This window comes from Grammomys surdaster, unplaced genomic scaffold (genome assembly GCF_004785775.1).
Source record: "Grammomys surdaster isolate TR1022 unplaced genomic scaffold, NIH_TR_1.0 126546, whole genome shotgun sequence".
In the NCBI taxonomy this organism is placed as follows: Eukaryota; Metazoa; Chordata; class Mammalia; order Rodentia; family Muridae; genus Grammomys; species Grammomys surdaster.
The window spans coordinates 11,463,161-11,482,651 of record NW_021621338.1 but is presented as its reverse complement, the minus strand read 5'-3'; the positions used below and the strand labels follow the sequence as shown (position 1 = coordinate 11,482,651).

The 19,491-nt window shown below is 44.2% G+C and overlaps 1 protein-coding gene across 1 annotated transcript in view; it reads right to left on the bottom strand.

The window, feature by feature from the left end:
- Window positions 1-19,061, bottom strand: part of Ube2e1 (ubiquitin conjugating enzyme E2 E1) — a 49,515-nt gene extending 30,454 nt beyond the window's left edge. The window contains exons 1-2 of the mRNA XM_028760617.1: window positions 18,884-19,061; window positions 14,585-14,635 (exon numbers count right to left, since the gene is read on the bottom strand). Of these exons, the coding sequence (XP_028616450.1) occupies window positions 14,585-14,635; window positions 18,884-19,035 (203 nt within the window). The 5' untranslated portion in view covers window positions 19,036-19,061. The remainder of the gene's footprint in view (window positions 1-14,584; window positions 14,636-18,883) is intronic.
- Window positions 19,062-19,491: the final 430 nt, after the last annotated feature.

Here is a 19,491-nt window from a genome sequence, read left to right as displayed (position 1 = left end):
GGGGAGGGGAGAGGAGAGGAGACTGGTCCCACATCTGGCGATAAATCCCAAGGGAGGTAGAGGCAGAAGGATCAGTTAAAGGCTGTTTTTGTACCCAGCAATTCAAGGCTAGCTGGGCTATATGAGACCCTGTGCCCTATCAACAACAAAAAAAAGAACATGACTTTTTAGAATCTGTGTGTGTGTGGTTGGGCATGTGTGGATGTAGTGGTATCAGGTCACTTACAAGCTGGAGTTACTGGGAGTTGTGAGCTACCAATGTGAGTGGTGAGAATTACAGTCAGGTCCATGGTAGAGCACCGAGTTATTTCTTATCAATACAACACTGGGAAAAAGCACTGCCATCACATATCATGCTGCCATTTTCTATAGCCCATAACTGAACAGTTAGTTCCTGAAATCCCAAATACACATACAATGCTTGTATCAGCACAGCACCACCACCGCCTCCCATGGATGTCCGCCACCTGTAGGTCTGAGACTGGGGATGGAGCTCATTCCCTTTGTTTTGTGAGTGGATACTAGTGTATACATGAGGCTGAGCTTGGTCCCCAGCACTGCATAAACCACAGTGTCCTGCTTCAGCCCCAGAGCTGCTCATGCTCGCGCTCTACCCCTCTCCCTCTCCTTTTCCTTCTCCTCCCTCTCCCTCACCCTCCCCTTCTCCCTCTGCTCTTTCCCCTCCCCCTCCATCTCCGTCTCTGTCTCTCTTTCTCATTCTAGAACTGAGGCTTCCCACTGTGCAGCTAAATCTTTCCTTGTTACAAGTAACCATGTTAAGATTAGTGAGCACTCAGGCAAGCTGTCTCCTGGTTTCCCAGATCTCCTGGTCCCTAGAGTCCCTGGTCCAGATGGGTCATCCTCATTCTGCCAGTCTCAGCTGTATCTACTCTGAAGAGGTAGAAGGGCAACTGTGGGATTTTTTTTTTCACTGCTGGACTCCAGCTGCCTTTAGGGCCAGGGACAACCAGTACCTCAGGCAAGCAGGACCCAAGCACTGGCTCTGTGACACAGTGCCTCACATGCCTTACAAGGTGTTTGTTTCCATCCAGCCCTTATGCTAAGGACAATGGACAATACATTGTGGTTTATGCAGTGCTGTATTTCTTGTCACAAGTAGGGACACAAAGTTTTGGTAGAATGTATTCGATTATTGGAAGTTTCTAGATACTACAAAACCAGATATGTTACATGAAAAAAAAGTCAGTAAAACTATTAATAAAAACATTTAAATGTGATGGTACATGTCTTTAACCCTAGCACTTGAGAAGCAACACTCTGAGTCTGAAGCCAGCCTGGTCTATGTAGTGAATTCCAGGACAGCCAAAACTACAAAGTAAAATTCTGCCTCAAAAAACCAAAGAGGTGGGGGTAGGGCAAGAGAGATGGCTCCAAAGTTAAGATCACTGCTGCTCTTTCACAGAATCTAAGTTCATATCCTGGCACCCACATGGCAGCTTACACACACAATTTATTACTATGGCTCCACAGGATGTCTTTTTCTGGTATGCAGACAAGACATACATATATATAAAATAAATGAAGGAATAAATACTAACAAAATTTTACAGACTATCTCCACAAACTCTATCCAGGGCTCTGCCCATTGGCTTCCTAATGACACTAAGAAAACAACATGCCTCTGCCCATCCATCTCTCCACCAATGCTAGCCTCACCATGCTAGCTACCCTGGCTGACCCCACACTTACCACTTTTCTACTTGTTGCCATTTAGCCTAAAATGTCCTCCTCATGGTTGTTTTTTTTAATCATCCAATGTCTTCTCCCCCACAGTGGCACTAGCCAGTGCCCTAACTGGCCAGCTCCTAGTGCAGCAAACCTGAAGTTACTTTGTACAATACAGAAAGTGCTTCTACATATAAATAGATAACAGTAAATTAAAGAGAAACTTTTATTGAAGACATGGTTTTCTCTTACTGTCCTTCCTCTGTATGAATGTGTGCTCCCGATCACAGGAACACCATCTTTTCCAGGGCTATCATGAGAATATGTGGCCTAACAGTAATCCCTCAGTAAATATTAGAATGAGTGGAAATATACTTCACTGTCCTCAGCTGGAGGACATGAGGAAGGGACCTAGAGCAGTATGTACCGAAGTAGCAACAGGATTGCAACAATTTATACTGCTCACACTGGGTCACAGAGAAACAGAGAAATTACAGGTGAGACAGTAGGAAGGAGACCTCTGCCTACTCCAGTTGAGTCACTGACAATCATGTGAGGTCTCAAAACAATTTCACAAGCAGTAACAATTTAACTGGAATGACCAGCAAGCTGCTGTTTAACAGACAATTCTCACGATGCAGTGGCAAGTATTTGGTATGTTATATATATTTCAAAAATTCATTTAAAAAAATCAGAAGAACCCTGCTTAATGTGGTACATTCTTATTGAGGTCTAAACAATGCCCTCAATGGTTAGGTTCCCGAGAATTGATATATGTGATCTGATACACAGATGTTTTTGTTATGAGGGGTTTCAAGTCCAATATCCTAGGCTGGCTTGAACTTCCGATGCAGCCAAGGATGACCCTGATTCAGATCATCCTGTCTCCACCTCTGAGGTGTAGAATTACAGGGCATGTACCACTTATTAACTTTATTTGGTGTTGGAGATCAAACCTAGGGCTCTGTGCATGATAGACAAGCACTCTAGCCACTGATATTACCTGGCTTCTGCATTTTGTCTGTTTGTTTGTGGTGGTGGTAGTGGGAATTGAACTTAGGACCTCACATATGCTAGGTAAGCACTCTGTCATGGAGCTATAATCATAGGCAGATACATCAAGTTTTTTCTGCTTCATGAAAATTCAAATGTAACCATTTTCTGGCTAGGTGAATATGTTCATAAGAAATTTCTAACTGGGTAGCCACAATTTTCTTAAAGGAGTAGAAAGGAAGAGAGCAGACTAGAATGAGAGAAACACAGACATTAAGCACGGGTTGACAGACTCCAAGCACAAAGGAAAAAGATACTAGATATATGGATGTGGGACCATGAAAGGATGGCTTGGTTCTTGGCTGGGCCCAGGCCTCGAACCCCAGACCCTAATGGGACAACAGCAGGAGACCACCGGCCTCCGGGTCCACTCAAGAGCCCTGCCCACCCCCCACCTCCAGGACTTCAGACTGAGTTCTCTCCCCACCCAGGGGCACCCCGCTTCTCACTCGGGAACCACAACACCGGCCAACAGGAACCTACGCACACACGTCCACATGCGAGCTAATCAAACCCGTATATGGAGAGTAGGGTCAGCTCATTGTGTAATAGAATACTATTTTCTTTAACTGTTCTTTAGGTAAAATGGCAGTAAGCAAATGTACCATGCTCAGATCTAGGGTCCTTTCACAGGCCTGAAGGGCAATGGAAAGATTCAGAACTGGAAGAGGGGCTCCAGAGGGACTATCTGGCTGGAAGCACACACCTTTGGAAAGTAATGACAGTTGGACCATGACAAGCCACTAAGTGTAGAAAGATTTTAGTAGTGGCTCTGGGAAATGAAAACAAGACAGCACCAGTCCCTGGGAGACACATGGATGAAGTCGGCAGTACTTTTCTGTGTGGTAAGCCTCCACAGCAAAGAACATTATCTCTGTAACTCCTTGTTGATGCACAGCTCACAGGGAAAGTGAGAGACAACGGAGGGAGGGAGAGCCGCCATTCCCACCTGAAACCTCTAGGCTGAGAGGGTCAGAATACCTTTACTTCCCCCCCCAGACACGTTTTAACGTGCAGGTGCCACAGTATAGAGTATGCTTCCACATTTATAAACGGGTAAGAGTGAAATAGAGCAGAACCTGTTTTATTGGGGACACAGAATCCAGAGAAGATGGACACCAATCCCAGGTCTTAGTTGGAACAAGAACTGTATCCTCACTGACATTTAGGGGGCCCTCATCATTCCTCAGCACCCACCCTGCATGTGAGAACACCCCAAGGTACTACACCAGTCCCTCTAGGAATGAAGTGATGTGGCCAAGAGGGCTATGCAGTCAGGACAAAGGGCAATGCAGCATAAGTGGAGCTGTGGTCCCCTGCCAGGTGCTGTGCACACGTTACCATAAGCAGGAAGCTACATTTATTTTGAGATATTTGCTTAGGTTCGAGGAATGTTATCACTCATGTTTTAGAAAGCCTCTTGGGTGCTTGTAATAAAACAAATGTTTTCTTTGAGGGTCTTTTACGTAAACCAATTGAATGATCTTCTTCTACGAGGATGAATGTGCTCTAGTAAACTCTGCCAAGAAATAAATTTTTATAACACCAATTCCAGTAAATTATGTTTTAAAAGTGAAGTGTATTCCCACAGAGAAGGCAAAGTTGTGGTAATGGGAGAAATTTAAATCTCTCTGCAGACAAGACACCTGTGGTCCAACTTGCCTCAGGCAGCATCTAAGGCTTCCGTGACCCCAACCCGTTTCCAAACATTTCCCCAAATTAATGAAATTAAGCAAGACCAAGAGAACATGCATAATCAAGTTGGTATGGTTGGCTCAAGAGAAAAGAGGATGCTTACCAGGTGTGTTTTAGGATCCTGGGAGCCAGGCATGGTGGTACATACCTTTAATCCCACTGCTCAGGAGGCAGAGACATGTGACTATCTTTAAGTTCTAGGCTAGCCTAGACTACATAGCAAGCTCCAGGCCAACCAGAAGACTCTCTTTCAAGAAAAAAATAAAGTGGATCTTGGGGCTGGAAGGATGTTCCAGTGGTTGATAGTATGCACTCGAGCTTCAGGGGGTTCAACATTCCCTTCTGAACACTCTGGGTGCGTGCTGCACCCATGTGGGACATATATCATTCGTTCTCATTCTCTCTCACCTACATATAAGTAAAAATACATTTTTTAAAAAAGAAAATTCTAGGAATTAAGTAATTTTGCCTAAAGAGGGCAAATGAAATAACTATTCACTTTTCTGGGTAAATATAGTGAAATCTTTTAACTGAGAATAACAGAAACATCTTTTTTTAAAACTGACAATCACACCCTTTACTCTGTTGTATAAAGTGTGTCTGTGCAGTGTGGTCAGCACCACACCCGGGGTTGTGCTGTGCAGTGGGTAATTGCTGGCTGACTTCCCTGTGCCCACCAGGCATCGTGTTAGGTTTAATGACTACTCTACTCGGGGCATGCGCCAGTCACCACTTTCTGACGTTCCCTCTCCTCTTCATTACACTCAGAAAGTATGAACATCTGAGTGTGACAAGAGGCACAAGCTCCACAGAGGGCTCTTCATCCCTTTCTCTCTAAGTGAGTCACAGGCTTTCCCCATTCACAAGACTCAATACAGTGAGGTCTCCCAAACATCTTCAAAATATTCCCGAGCTCCAAGCCCTATTTCTAACTTCTATCTGACACCTTAGTTTGGATGCCTGGTGGGAAACAATCTCACACCTTCTTTCCCTAAGCAGTCATTTCCAGCCTGATCTCCCAGCACACACAGCCTGGCTCTCTGCCCTTTAGTCCACTGCTGAGGTGTCACTTGTAGCTTCAACACCGAGAAGGGCTCCCACGACTCTTACAGGACCTGAGTCTCCTGCCTCCTCAGTGGACCTCTTCTCCTAGCTTCCTCCTTTCTTCTCATCTTTGAGTACTTTGCTGAAGTGTACTTAGAAGTCTTCTGTAAGTACAGCCCCCACACACGCCCAGTGACCCTTTATCACTCTACTCCACAAATCTCTTTCCTTCCAGCCATCACATTACAAAGTGTACGAATCCCTTTACTTGCTTGTCTGTGTTGCCCACTGTGCTGGTTAGATTTATGTCAACCTGATACAAGAGTCATCTTGGAAGTGGGAACCCAATTAAGAAACTGCTCCTGGAAGACTGGCCTGTGGGCAAGCCTGTGGAGCATTTTCCTGATTAATGATTGATGTGTGAGAATCCAGCTCACCACAGATAGTGCATCCCTGAGTAGGGGGTCTAAGCTGTGCAAGGAAGCAGTTAGAGCAAGCCAGATAGATAGCAGCAGCCCTCCACGGTCTGTTTCAGTTCCGGACCTGACTTCCCTCAATAATGGAGTATGACCCCAAGTTGCATGGTCTTTATCACAGCAATAAACACCTTAACAAAAGACACCTACTAAAGTCCAAGTTCCACAGCAGACACAGCTCGGGCTTAGTCCTGCAGAGCAATGGCAGTCCTCAACGTGGTTCACTGCTGCTATTCTGTACAATTTTTTTTCTGCTAATAAGATTATCCCAAACTATTTTTTTCTAGAGTTTTTTTTTTTTGATTGTTTATTTTGAGACTGAGTCTCACTCTGTAGCATAAGCTATGACCAAACTCAAGGCAATCCTCCTGCCTCAGACTCCAAGTGCTTACACTAGAGGTGTGATATATCATATCAAGTTCAAGTCTTTTTCTGTAAGATTTACTAGGGGTATAAACTTTCCACCTATCATTTAATCAGACACAAGTGCCTAAAGTCCTAACTATATTAGTGATCATCCTATCAATGTTGAGCCCTACTGAGACCACAACATTGATTATTATTCCATGAAACAGTACTGACATAGGCCAGGCTGGCGGAATCTGTGATACTTATGGTCAAGCTGCTTCTGGACACTATGCAGGAGCTAGATGACATAAGCCCTGTCCTTCTCATCTGTCACGTTACCAACTTGTTACAGTCAAGTTCACATACTCTCTGACACGTAGAGGAAACTGGGCTTCTATGACTCCAAGCAGGACACTGCCTCAGGTAGCACCTTGGCCTCCCAAAGGCTTCTCCCATCTGACATGGATTCTGGAGAGCTGTTCACAGACATGTGTGTTAAAGGAAAGAATGGTTTGAATAAGCAGCTCCTGCATTCATTAGCCTCTCAAGAAGAGGCTTGATGAGCTTCTAGTCTTCAAGAGGAAGAGGTGCCCTGGGGCGAGAAGGACAAGCTGCAGGCTCTCCCTTTGTGTCACTCAGGGCATGGCTGAGTAAAAATGGTTTCCTAGCCGGGCGGTGGTGGTGCACGCCTTTAATCCCAGAACTTGGGAGGCAGAGACAGGCAGATTTCTGAGTTCAAGGCCAGCCTGGTCTACAGAGTGAGTTCCAGAACAGCCAGAACTACACAGAGAAACCCTGTCTCGAAAAACCAAAAAAAAAAAAAAAAGATTTCCTATGTAAGCTCTATTTCACTTTACTGGTGACAAGGGTGCATGAGATGTCTCAGGAGGGTTGGTTCCAGCACCTCTAACACCAACTGTTTGGAACAGCTTTAGGAAACTGGAGGCTCAGTTTTATTTAGCATCCCTAAATAAACTCCCTTGTAGACAACCTTATAAAATGGAAGTGTATACAATATTCTATTTTTTTTAAATTATACTACCAGTCCAGCCTAAAGAACAGACCACATCTTTTTTTTTTTTTTTTTTTTTTTAAATCACACTGATGTCCAGCCCCTCTATGATTCTGGAAGAGCCCAAACTGCCAGTAATGCTAGGGGCCATGGAGAGCTGTAGAACGATTTCCTCAATTCTCCGTTTCACTGTTTCTTAAAGAATGGAACAAGGTGTCCTGGTAACCATCAGGTCTCCACCAGTCAGTCTATGAGTTGAATTTGCAGTGATGATCAACCGTTTCTCAGACACCACAGGGATGCTGAGTCAGAACAGTCCCTGTTCTCAAGGAGCTTAAAGGCTCATGGGAAAGAGCAGGCAGGAGGCAGATGCTACTGTTCTTATGGCTGGAATGCTCCTCACACACTGAGAACTGTCCTGACACCAAAACTTCAGGCAGTCAGCTTTTCAAAACACCTGCTCTCTGTCAATAGCCTCAATTCCACATTCTACCATCTTCCTTTTTTTGTTTAAAAAATGTTCTATCTTCTTCTTGTCCCTCCATCCTTATCCATTTGCCTTCCCCTCTTGATCTATTAAAAAAGCAAACCAACAACAAAAACAAAAAAACAAAAAACAAACAAACAAACAAAAACACCACACACTCAAAAGCTATTAAGGTTTCTTCCTGTCTCCCAGAGCCATTGCAGCCCTTCTTGCTACTTGGCTTCCAGATATTCTTTCTCTACCTGTCCTTCATTGCAGATATTCCTCAGAACACAGTTCTATCTGGAACTTGCTATGTAGCCCAGGATTGCCTCAAATACATGATCCTCCTGCTGCAGTCGTCCCTGTGCTGTTACTATGGTAACGTGACCAGCTTTTAGAACACAATTGCTAGCCCTCTTCTTCCCAGAGAATCTCATACACTTCACCATCTAAAACTTTCTTTCCAAACTCATGTAGAAAGTCACCTTCAGCCTTGGCACCTTTGACTCACACATACTTAGCCACTTAATGGAAGCAGCTTTGATTCACATTCTACAATAGGTAAACAAAGAAACCATGTGTCCTGGTTAGCTTTGACTGTGAGGCTAACAACCTAGAATCATCTTAGACTCTCAAGTGAGAAATTACCTAGATCAGATTGACATGTCTGTAGAGAATTATCTTGTTGATTGTTATAAGAAGGGCCTTGCCCACTTCAGGTGGCAGCATTCCCTAGCCAAGCAGTCCCGGGCTGTCAAAGAGAAGTAAACTAAACGTTAACCTGCATAAGCCAGCAAGCAGAACTCCTCTATGGCATCTTCTGTTGTATTTCCTTGATTAGAAGTAATGCAGTATGGGCCAGCAGGCAGACCTGCCTTAGTGTTTCTACTTGAGTCCTTGCTCTGATGTGTCTCAGTGACAGACTATAATAAAAGACTTTCTATCCTAAGTTGGTGTTGGTTGTGGTATTCATCACATCATCAATGAAACTAAGAACTATACAAATGTAGTTTCCATAGACAGCTGAAGTACATTATACTAGTCTCCCAATGTCTTCTGTAGCTCTGAAATCTTTCAAACTGAAAAGTTAGGGGGAAACATGCAGGGTCAGAATAAAAGATAAAGGCACTGCCTTTGCCTCTTGGAGAATTTATAATCTACTTAATTTGTTTAATCTTACCTAAAAGCAGGCAGAACTGAGAGTTCAATAATTGATTAATAACAAATATACAATCAAACTACAATCATGGTGTATTCTGTGTCAGCAACATTGTAGACAATGTATATGATCCACAGAACAACCTTGGAGCGAGAACTTGCCTCTCTAAGCCATTTTTCCTGTCCTAGCTTCTGTGTTACTCAAACTCAGAGCCTGTTTCCCTTCAGTAGGCAAGTTTCCTGGTTCCTCTGGTTCAATGCTGCTGCTGCCTGTTTCCTCTGGCCTCTACCCACATTACCCCACCAACTCTAAGCCTACTGCTTCCTACTCATCCTCATGGCATCCTTGTCTTTGTCAAGTTGTTTCATAAACATTTCATTTCCCACTCAAAAGTTTCCAATATTCTCTAATGTCTATAAAATGAATTCAAAGCCCTTGGCTTGACAGAGAAGCTCACATTTTACTCTTATCACACCCTCCCACTTGTTCTGTGTTCTGCAGCCAAAGGCTCACCCCACCTCGTGACAGCTCTCTCTACCTGCCCTCTACCACGTTTGCTGGTAGGTTCCTCCAGGGCGTCTACACCTCATTCTTCAATCCAATTCCCATCTCCTCTTGAAATCTTCCCAGATGACTAAGTGCTCCAGCACAGCGAGGGCAAAGCCATCTCTCATTCTTCTGCCCCCACAGCAAGGCACTGGCAGCTACTACCTCAGTACTTTCTTAGCACCTTTAGAGGATTATGAACCTCTTGAAAGTAGTTCCTTTTCAAATACAATAAGCACATAAGGTTGTGACAAAGAATATAGGCACCTTTACCTAAAACTAGTATCACCTTTTGAGCTATAAGAATTTTTTAAAAACATTTAACAATATTGTTTTTACTATGTTTGAATTTATTTTATTTCTGTGTATGTTTCTATGTAAGTGAGTGTGGGTACCTGTGAAGGCCACAAGAAAGCATGGGATTCCTTGGAGTAGGAATTGTAGGTGGTTTTGAATCCTCTCACATAGATGCTGGGAACACGCCCCAGTCCCCTAAAGAGCAGCAAGCCCCCTCAAACGAAATCCAATTGTGGTTTTACACACACCCCCAATACATATAGTTTAGCATTTTAACATTCTAAGTATACAATTCAGTGACATTATTACATTTACATCATTAAATAACTACTGACCCTACCCAGCTCCAATATGTTCACCATTCAATACAGAAACTTCGATGATTACTAATTCCTTACGAGGAGGCAAAGCAAGAGGATCATGAATTCAAAGCTAGCCTAGTTACACAGCAAGAATCTGTCTCAAAACAAGGGTGTGCTGGCATCAAGCAGTAATCTTAGCATTTGAAGGTAGAAGCAGGAAAACTAGGTCAAAGCCATCTTCCACTAAACAGCAAGTTCAAGGTCAGCCTGAGCTATAAGAGGCTGTCTCAAAACAAAGTCAGGCATCCACACACTGAAAAGTAGACGAGATAAGCAATGGGTTCTTTTAGAGAGAGGATAATAAGGCTGAGAATTATGAGACAGATGTACTGTTTGCTTTTCTGGTTTTTGTTTGTTTGGTCGCTTTTTGGTGTGTCAGGACAGGGTCTCTCTGTGTATCCCTTGCTGTCCTTGAACTCTTGCTTTGTTTTGTTAATGATGATGTTTCACCTCAAAGAATCTTTAAAAGAGAAAAAACTTTATGTGATTATATGATACAGACATTCCTATCAAAACTAAAGTAGAAAAGACTAGGGCAAAATATGCCACTTACGATGAATCAACTTACTGTCCAAAAACATTCACGTTTAGTCATCCAGCTATAGCAAGTCAATTTAGCAAAGTATGAGCTGTGGGCTACATATAACAGCTACACAATGATCTTAGTGGCTCAGAGTTCCTGAGCTTCTACAAGGCATGATTCTTCTATCTTAAATAAAGCAAGCTTTATGGAATTGTTACAGGAATCAAAACAATATTTTTCTCCTAAAAGAAGAGCCAATGATAGATAAAAAGCATAATCAAATGCATGATAAACTCTAGAAATAGTTAATTCACTATGTACACACACATAGAGAGAGAGACAGAGAGACAGAGAGAGAGAGATATTCACTCACACCACTAAACAGCTTGATGTTTGAAAGTAAGAATTTAATTTACATAGCACTATAAATCAATTTATATTTTTAAAAGTGTTCGGGAGCAGTGATGGCTCAGTAGTTAAGAGTCTTGCTGATATATAAGGGGACTCAAATTCCATTTCCAGATTCCACGAAGGGCAGCTCAGAACCACCTACAATTCCAGGCAATCATCACCTTCTTTTGACTTCCATGGGCACTAACACAAACCCATACTCATAAACACATGGGTATACATTATAGACAGATGGACAGATGGATAGATAGATCTACTCAATACAATTATTACCTTTTCTAATGCAACATATTTTGCAACTGCAACTCACACAAGGTTTGAAGATCAGTAACTTGGAATGCAAACTGTTTTGTCAAGTACAGACACTAGTGAGTACAAGCAGCACGTCTCCATTGGAGAGGAGCTCTCTTGTACACTAAGCAGCTACCCACAGGAGGATACCGTGTGCCACTGCTGCGCTTTAACAAAGTAATGTGTCTAAATTTAAATCTGCACACTGATACTGACAGAAAGAAGTCCTAGAAAGGGTAAAACTGTATCTAAAATTCAATAAGTGAAAACCAATTATTCAGCTTATTCAATATAATTTAAGTACTGAGTACTTATGCTGAGGGTAACACCAGAAAAAAATTTAATGTACCATTTTATATATCATTTAACTCACACATTTTAATTGGAAGCTGACTTCAAAAAGCATCCAATACATTATCTTTTCTTTCTCCAACAATAAAGGCCATCAAAATATTAAACAGTTAAGCCTTATAAAGGGTCAGGAAGGATTTTTACATGTCCTCTGACATCCTTATATACACTGTGGCACAGTGCATCCTCACACATATACAACATGAATAAATGTTATTTAAATGTTTATTTAAAAACATAATGTTATGTTTAAATGTTATTTAACTTCTATACAGGTAGCTGCACAAATATAAAACCAAACTCAGACAAGAGCTGAGGACAGAAGCCACAGCATAACACAGGATGGTAACACTAGGAAGGCAGTCAAAAGCAGAAACTTTAAAATTCATTACCATTTAAAACAGTGGATCTCAAATTGTGGGTCCTGATCTCCTGTCACAGGGGTCACACAGCAGATATCCCACATATCAGATATTCATATTAAAATTCGTAACAGTAGCACAATTACAGTTATAAAGTAGCAACAGAAATAATTTTATGGTTGGGGGGGTCACTACAACATGAGCTGTATTAAAAGGTCACAGCATTAGGAAGCTTGAGAACCAGTGACTTAAAAGATCCAGTGGGGAATATCTCCAAAAAATTAAAGCAGTTGCTACTTGTAAAGGGTAGCTTAATATATACACTTTTGAAAAATAAAGATATCTAGTATGTTCTTGGAAATCACACTCTTCCCAAAATGCTTTAGAGTAGTAAGATTTGCCATCCCACCATGCAGAGTACATCATCCCCCATTATAGGTAATGCTCAGAGATTTCAGCTTGAAGACGTGATAATGAGAAATTTACAAAGATAAAAAGTCCTTTGTGCTTCAGAAACACAAATCTCTCACAGATGAACCCTGCTACAACATGGACTCAAGTGTACTTATCCTGCTTCTTTTTTTTTTTTTTAAAGATTTATTTATTTATTTTATTTTATTTATGAGTACACTGTCATTGTCTTCAGACACACCAGAATAGGGCATCCAATCTCATTACGGATGGTTGTGAGCCACCATGTGGTTGCTGGGATTTGAACTCATGACCTCTGGAAGAGCAGTCAGTGCTCTTAACCTCTGAGCCATCTCTCCAGCCCACTTATCCTGCTTCTAAAAAATGATTATCTCATGAAAATCTTCAAATTGTTTACAGTTTTAAATCTGATAGCACTTACTCACAAGAAAGCCACTGTATGTTTGAATAACTAATACTGGTTTGAAGCTACAATTTATAATTTGATCAGCTAGAGCTGTTTGAACTCACAAGAGACGCACACAGGGGACCCGACGCCAATAGCAGTGGCAGCTACAGCACAGACCTACCTTAGGGAATGTTCATGATTCTATACAAACAACCAAGGGAAGCGCTGGGCTTTCGTCTCTTACTATTTCTCTACTTCTCAACCACTGAAAAATCATCAGCCACACAAGAAATACTGAGAATAATCAGGGGTTTAGTTAAAGAATATAGTTTAGAGTATCTTTCTGGGGATGTAGCTCAGTTGGTAGAGTGCATGCACAAGGCCCTGAGTTTAGCCTGGCATAAAGCCAGCATGGCACCCCACATCTGTAACGCCAGTGCTAGGGGCAGGGTAAAGACAAGAGAATGAAAAACTCAAGGTTACTCTCAGCTAGACATTGTTTGAGGCCAGCCTGAAACAGTCTCAAAAAACCAAAAGTACCTAATCCTCAAAATAACTTTCTTACAAATCAGGACAAAATTTCAAAAAGTACCACAAATCTGATCAACATTATGAACAAATCCGTACATAATGGAAGCACCCTAGGGGAGCAAATGGAAGATGCTTACAGCTCAAGCCTGGCAGCCTGAGTTTATCCCAAGAACCACATAAAGTTAGGAGAGACCGACTGACTCCACGAAGTTGTCCTTTCACCCCACATGCACACACCATGCAGTCACACACAGACTAGTGACAGTTAATAGCAACACGAGCTTTTGCTCTTAACCCACCAATTGTGGTCTTAAAACATGAGTGCTAAAAGTCAAATACTTCAGTGAGCTTCCACCCAGAATGTTTGCACATGCTTGCTGTGTATATTCACTAATATTTCCAGTAACTCCTACCTATAAACTTAAAGCACCAATGAAACCTCACCTTCCATTCAAAGCTGAGCCTGGTTCTGAGATTTTATTTTAGTCCTCCATGATTCAAATATCAATTTAGACAAATCATCATGACTTCTTGCCATCTTGTCTCAGATTGCAAAACAGGCGATTTTAAATAAAGCCAAGTGGCCAACACATCCTTTGAAAGCTGGCTCCAAACTGTTTTCACACAGGATTAAGCAGTATCAACAAAAAACACCACCTTTTAAGAGTTTAAATTTATAACTTAAAGCAAAATTATACTACTAAAGCCACAGGTTACTTCTTGAATTGCTTTGCAAAGTCAATATAATATGACGGTATAGGTCTGAAGACTAGCTTGCTCTTACTGCACACTCTAGCATCTCAGGGGAGCTGTAGTAAGGTTATTTCAGCAGAGAAATACTAACACAGCATGCCCCAAACTGCATGTGTAAAGGCTGACATCACCTATAGCTATAATAAAAAAGGTGAGTTCCTTTACTCAACTTCAGTTTTGTTTCATATATACAAGTAAGTGCTCACGCCACAAAAATCTGTCACTTCCCAACATACCTCAGCCTGCTGCATGCCACACCCACAGATACAAATACATTTCATTTGCTGTTAACACCAAACCATGCACAGACCATAGAAGAAAAGCAAAATTCTCTAATAGAAAACACAAGATAGAAGATAGGAAAATTTTAAAATAACAATCCATAGGCAGCTTACCTGCAGTTTGGCGGAGGGTCTAAAGTGATGTCTGCCAGCTCCTTCTGGATCCTGGGAGATCAGGAAACAAAGTTAGTTGGAGGCCCTTCCAGAATCAGGTCAGTAGCCCATCTATCTTACTTCACTGAGGAAGGAGAGGGTACCCAGAGGTCCCAGGGTGGGGAGACTTCTCAGTGCAGGAGAGCAGCTTGAGGTCTCTCCCACCCTTGACAGCATAGGGCTTCCAATACACACACGAGGGCGGTTGCCCTTGGTATTTTCCATTTAAATAGTTTTAAAATTTTCTCAATTGCTGCTTTCCCAGCTTTCCCAGTATCTCACCCGTGAATGAATGCCATTAGCCTGAGATGGGTCTCCCCTGGGATTCCCAGACCAGGGACCCAACAGTGGTTGTCCAGGTCTGCCCCCTGAACCCCAGGACCAGAACTCTGCAGTATAGGGCCTCTTGGTGCCCTAAACAGTAACTCCACACACCAGCCCCACCCCCAGACCAGGCCCATAGTTCTGAGTCTCCCAGCAGACCACAAACCCCTGTCAGGTACTCCCCACCCCCGAACCCCTTAATGCCAGCCAAGATCCAGGGCATAGGCCAGGACCTCGAACACCAGCGCCCCCCGCAGGCCGGGACCCGCACATCAGCGCCCTCAGCAGGTCAGCACTGCTCAGACCCGGACCCTGCCCGTACCCCAGCGCAGTGGCCTGCCGGCAAAGCCAATATGGCCGCTCGGGCCCTAGTGACCGCCACCGTCAAGGGTCGAGCGGCTCAGGAAGTGCTGGGTGGAGCTGAGGGCGACAGGACCCCCGGCGGCCCCGCACAGGTGCACGGCCACCTGCGCCCGCGGCGAGCACCCGCCCGTTCCCAGCCCGACTTCCCGGCCGCCCAGGCCGAAGCCGAGCATGCTCGGGCAGCCCCGGCCCGCAGGCCCGCACCGGCCTCTCCGCACCTCCTCACCTCACAAAGAGCCCATCCCCCACCCTTAGGCCGAAGCCACTGACAGTTCACACCGGCCCTGGCCTTTGTCTGCTCTTCTGCTAACCCAGGCGCTGAGGGCACCAGTCAAAGCGACAAACTTTAGGCCCTTAAGTTGCCTCTCCTAAAGGGAGACTATTTGTATAACTTCTCATCCTAACGGGCTGTTGTTACAACTTAAAAATCCACGAAAGCAGCTGGTAAAAATGACAACACTCAAACTCGGCAATCTGAATGACAATGGATATTTTTCCCTTTCCAAAGGTTTTCGAAGGGAAAGAAGAAGCCTGCTATAATGCAGTGACATTTTTAGCTGGTACTTCTTCCACATTAAAAGGAAAATAAATTGAGTGGTGCCTGGGGAAGTTCTTCAAACTTTCCTACTGAAGAGCACTTCCTGTCCCTACAAATGTGGTCCACTCTCTACAGACATTATTAGTGTCCTGCTAAATTCTACCACTTCCAGTAAGCATTTCAGTCCCTATACTTTTGCATCTGGTGTTTCATTCCCAAATGGATGTTAGTTTGAAGGACTAGTTTCCAGATTCTTGTAGGTGTTGGAATTCACCATTTTCAGATCTGTCAGAGAGCAAATGTCCCCCTGAGCTGTAACAAGGACAAATTGCTCCTTTAATGCTTAGAAGGTAAAGATTCTAAGAAGGCTGGTGATAGCTTGCCAGTTAAAGGTGCTTGCTATCCTACGATGACCTCAGTTCAATCCCTGGAACCTTCATGCAGAGAGAGAACTGTCTCCAGGAATTTGGCCCCTGACCTCCACACATGTACCCTGACGTGCCTGAATCCACACACACCACATGAGAACACATAAAATAAAAGTATACGCTTTTTTAAAGTCCAATACCAGGTAGTTTTACTCACTGAATCTCAAACACCATCGTTTGCAGCAACATTCCAGACTATTGATTCAAGGTCTGCAAGTGATTCAAAGGCCTGTTCAAAAAGTGAGTCTAGCTCTGCGTACTCCCCACCGGTGTGCTTCTCTACCGGAGACCACCATCCACAGTGAATGAGTCCCCTTAGTCTGCCCACTTAGGTTTCGTTTTCACATCTCCTGGCACATATGCCCTTCCCACCGTATTCCAACCACAATCCTAATTTCTCCCTGTCATTCTTTCCTAGATATCCTTTTTCACTTTGTGCCTTTTGATGTTAACCTTAGCTCTCCTTTAACACAAACAGCCACTGTTTCAACAAGGTATTTAGGAGTCTAAATCCGCACACATACAACATGTTGACCTGCAGGGAAAACCATCACTTACTGTTTCCCAGCTGCCATTTCTACTTGTAATGTTTCTTTACCAGCTGTTTACGGGTAGTCTCTCGTAGGCCAGGCTGACAAGAAATGACAATGGCTGTTCTTCACTTCCAAAGGTTTTCTGAGGGTAGGAACTTCTCCAGTTAATACTCAGTTTGTTTTCCCTTTTACTGGAGAAGAAGGTCCAGGAAAAGCAGCAGGGCTCAGTGTATTATAGTAGGCCTGCCTCTTCCTACCCTCCAAAGACCTTTAGAAAGGAAAACTTTGAAGTGATCCTACCTGGCACAGCCCTGGGATTACAGGCCTGTGCTGCCTACCATTCCTGATGGTGCTTCATGCCTGCTAGGCCAGTACACTACCATCTAAGCTACCAAGTAGTTCGTTTTACATTTTTTTGTTTGGCATTTTGTTCTTGAGACAGACTCTCATGGAACTCACTCTGAACTCACAGGATATCTACCTGCCTGTTTCTGTTTCCGAGGGCTGAGCTGATAAAACACCTGTGCCACTATGCCCAGAACTAAGTGTCTAACTTCCTTAGCATACAAGACAAGCTATATCTATCTACAGGAAAACCTGTTTATTTGTACTATACTGACAAAAAGCAAACTACTTTCTATACCTGTTCATTTTCTTCCTAATATAGTCACAAGCACACCAATTTCTAGCACAATACAAAAGCCCCACTGACGTCACAGCTAATGTCCTGCACTGGGGCAGGACAAATCAAAAGCAGAATGGAGAGCTTAAGAAAGCCAAGATTGATGGAGAAAGGCCAACCTGAGCAAGAAGGCTAGAAGCTAGACTCAGGGAGGTTCATCAAAGACCCCAGAGAGGCTGAGATACAATCAAACCACAGAAACTGATAAGTTTTACCAAAGCATCAACACCTCTCTCGAGACCTGAACGCTAGCCATTTAAAATGAGCTGAAGTCACTCTATCAGTCCAGTTAGGTCACTAAGACAGCATACAAAGTTTCTGAATTTCAGGTCAGGGGAAATGACAGATCAAACTGTCAATCTCCAAGTTCCAGGCTCACTACTCAGCAGAGAGACCCAAAGCCATTTAGAGCTTCCAGCTCATTTTAAATTCTTTAAAGAATGCCCTTCCCCACCAGCCCAGTTTCTGTTCCTTACTATAGCCAACTATCTCAACCAAAAGAGAAGGAGTTATGAAGGATGTGGGGGGGGGGTTTCCCAGGTATCTGCTAGAAATTATTTTAAGGATCACAGGGATCAGAGAATGTGACTTAAGGTTGACAGAGGTAAAGTATCCACCGGTCTTTTTACACAGAGACTATTGCTGGGTGCAGTAAGTGGTTCACTTCTGTAACCCCAGCAATCAAGAGGTGCTGAGACAGAAGTTGTGCTCGGTTCAAAGCCACCTTGGGCCACAAGAAACCCTATCTAATAAAACAAGTCTTCCTGAAAAGTATCAAAATGAAGTTCTTAAACAGAAAAGAAAAAAAAATCTCCAAAAATATCTGAAATAATTTTACAGTCATTCACTGATTCATTCATCTCCCTCAACTTTCCAAACAGGCAAAGGTTCTTCAAATTCTGCCAGAAAACATCATGTAAACTTCTTTAGCCATTAATGGGAGTTATTCCTTAAGTAATGTACGGAGAAAACCCTATTCAGAAAACACCACCCCTGCAACAGGTGAAGAGGAAGAAAGATGGTCAGAACTCGTTTTGACAGAGTTGCCCAGGAAGGTATTCTTAATAATGAAGTATGATGACAGCCTCGGGAAGTCAGAGATTCCTGATTACTAGGATGAAGACTCTGAAATCGCATTGAGAGTCACTCATAAAAGTAATGAGGATTCTTGAAACTTCAACAAGAAACGGACGAGGCCAACCACAACTCCTGCATATGGACAAGGGTATTAACAAAACCAGAAGCAGTGAGCAGTAGAGAAAACAGGTGGGACTCCCATGCCCCATTTTCCTGCCTGAGAACTCACGAGAACGTCGTTGAAGCCTCCCTCCCTGACATGCAGCACGAGGCGACCGGGAAGCTAGGATGCCTGTAGAGAAAGGAGTGGGATACCTCTTGGCGCTGGTGGAGAGGAGCTTCGAGTTTTTGCTCATGCTGACTTTACTCTCCTTCTTCTTGGGGGTGCTGCCTTCTTTCTCGGTCTGCTGGTTGGAGGACGAAGATGAGGAGGAGCTGGTGCTGGCCCTCGAATCGTCATCCGACATAGCGAACCCCCCACCCCACCCCGCGAACGGCCCCTGCAGGGGGAGGAAACAAAACAGAAACACAGACCATGCAGGCGCTGCAAAGAGGGAACTCCGCTGTCAGGAGGGTGCGGGCCGGGCCGCCCCCGCCGCCCTGCAGAGGCTCGGGGCCCACCGCCGCACCGGCCGAAGAGACGCGGGGGCCGCGATCGCGCGGGGGCGGCCCGGGGAGGGCCGGGAGCCGCTGCCGCCGTCCCCGAGGCCTCCCGGCGTCCGCTCGAGTTTGGCGAGGTCGGGACGAGCCGAGCAGCCAGAGTGGGTGAGGAAGCCGAGCGTGGGCCGCGTGGGCCGCGGGGACACGGCGCCCAGCCAGGCCCGGCCACGCGGGGCTGCGCTCGCAGGCCGGCGCGCACAATGCGCCCCGGGCGGGCGGGTCCCCGCGGGGACCGGGCCGCGCTGACAGTTCGCGCGGCCCCC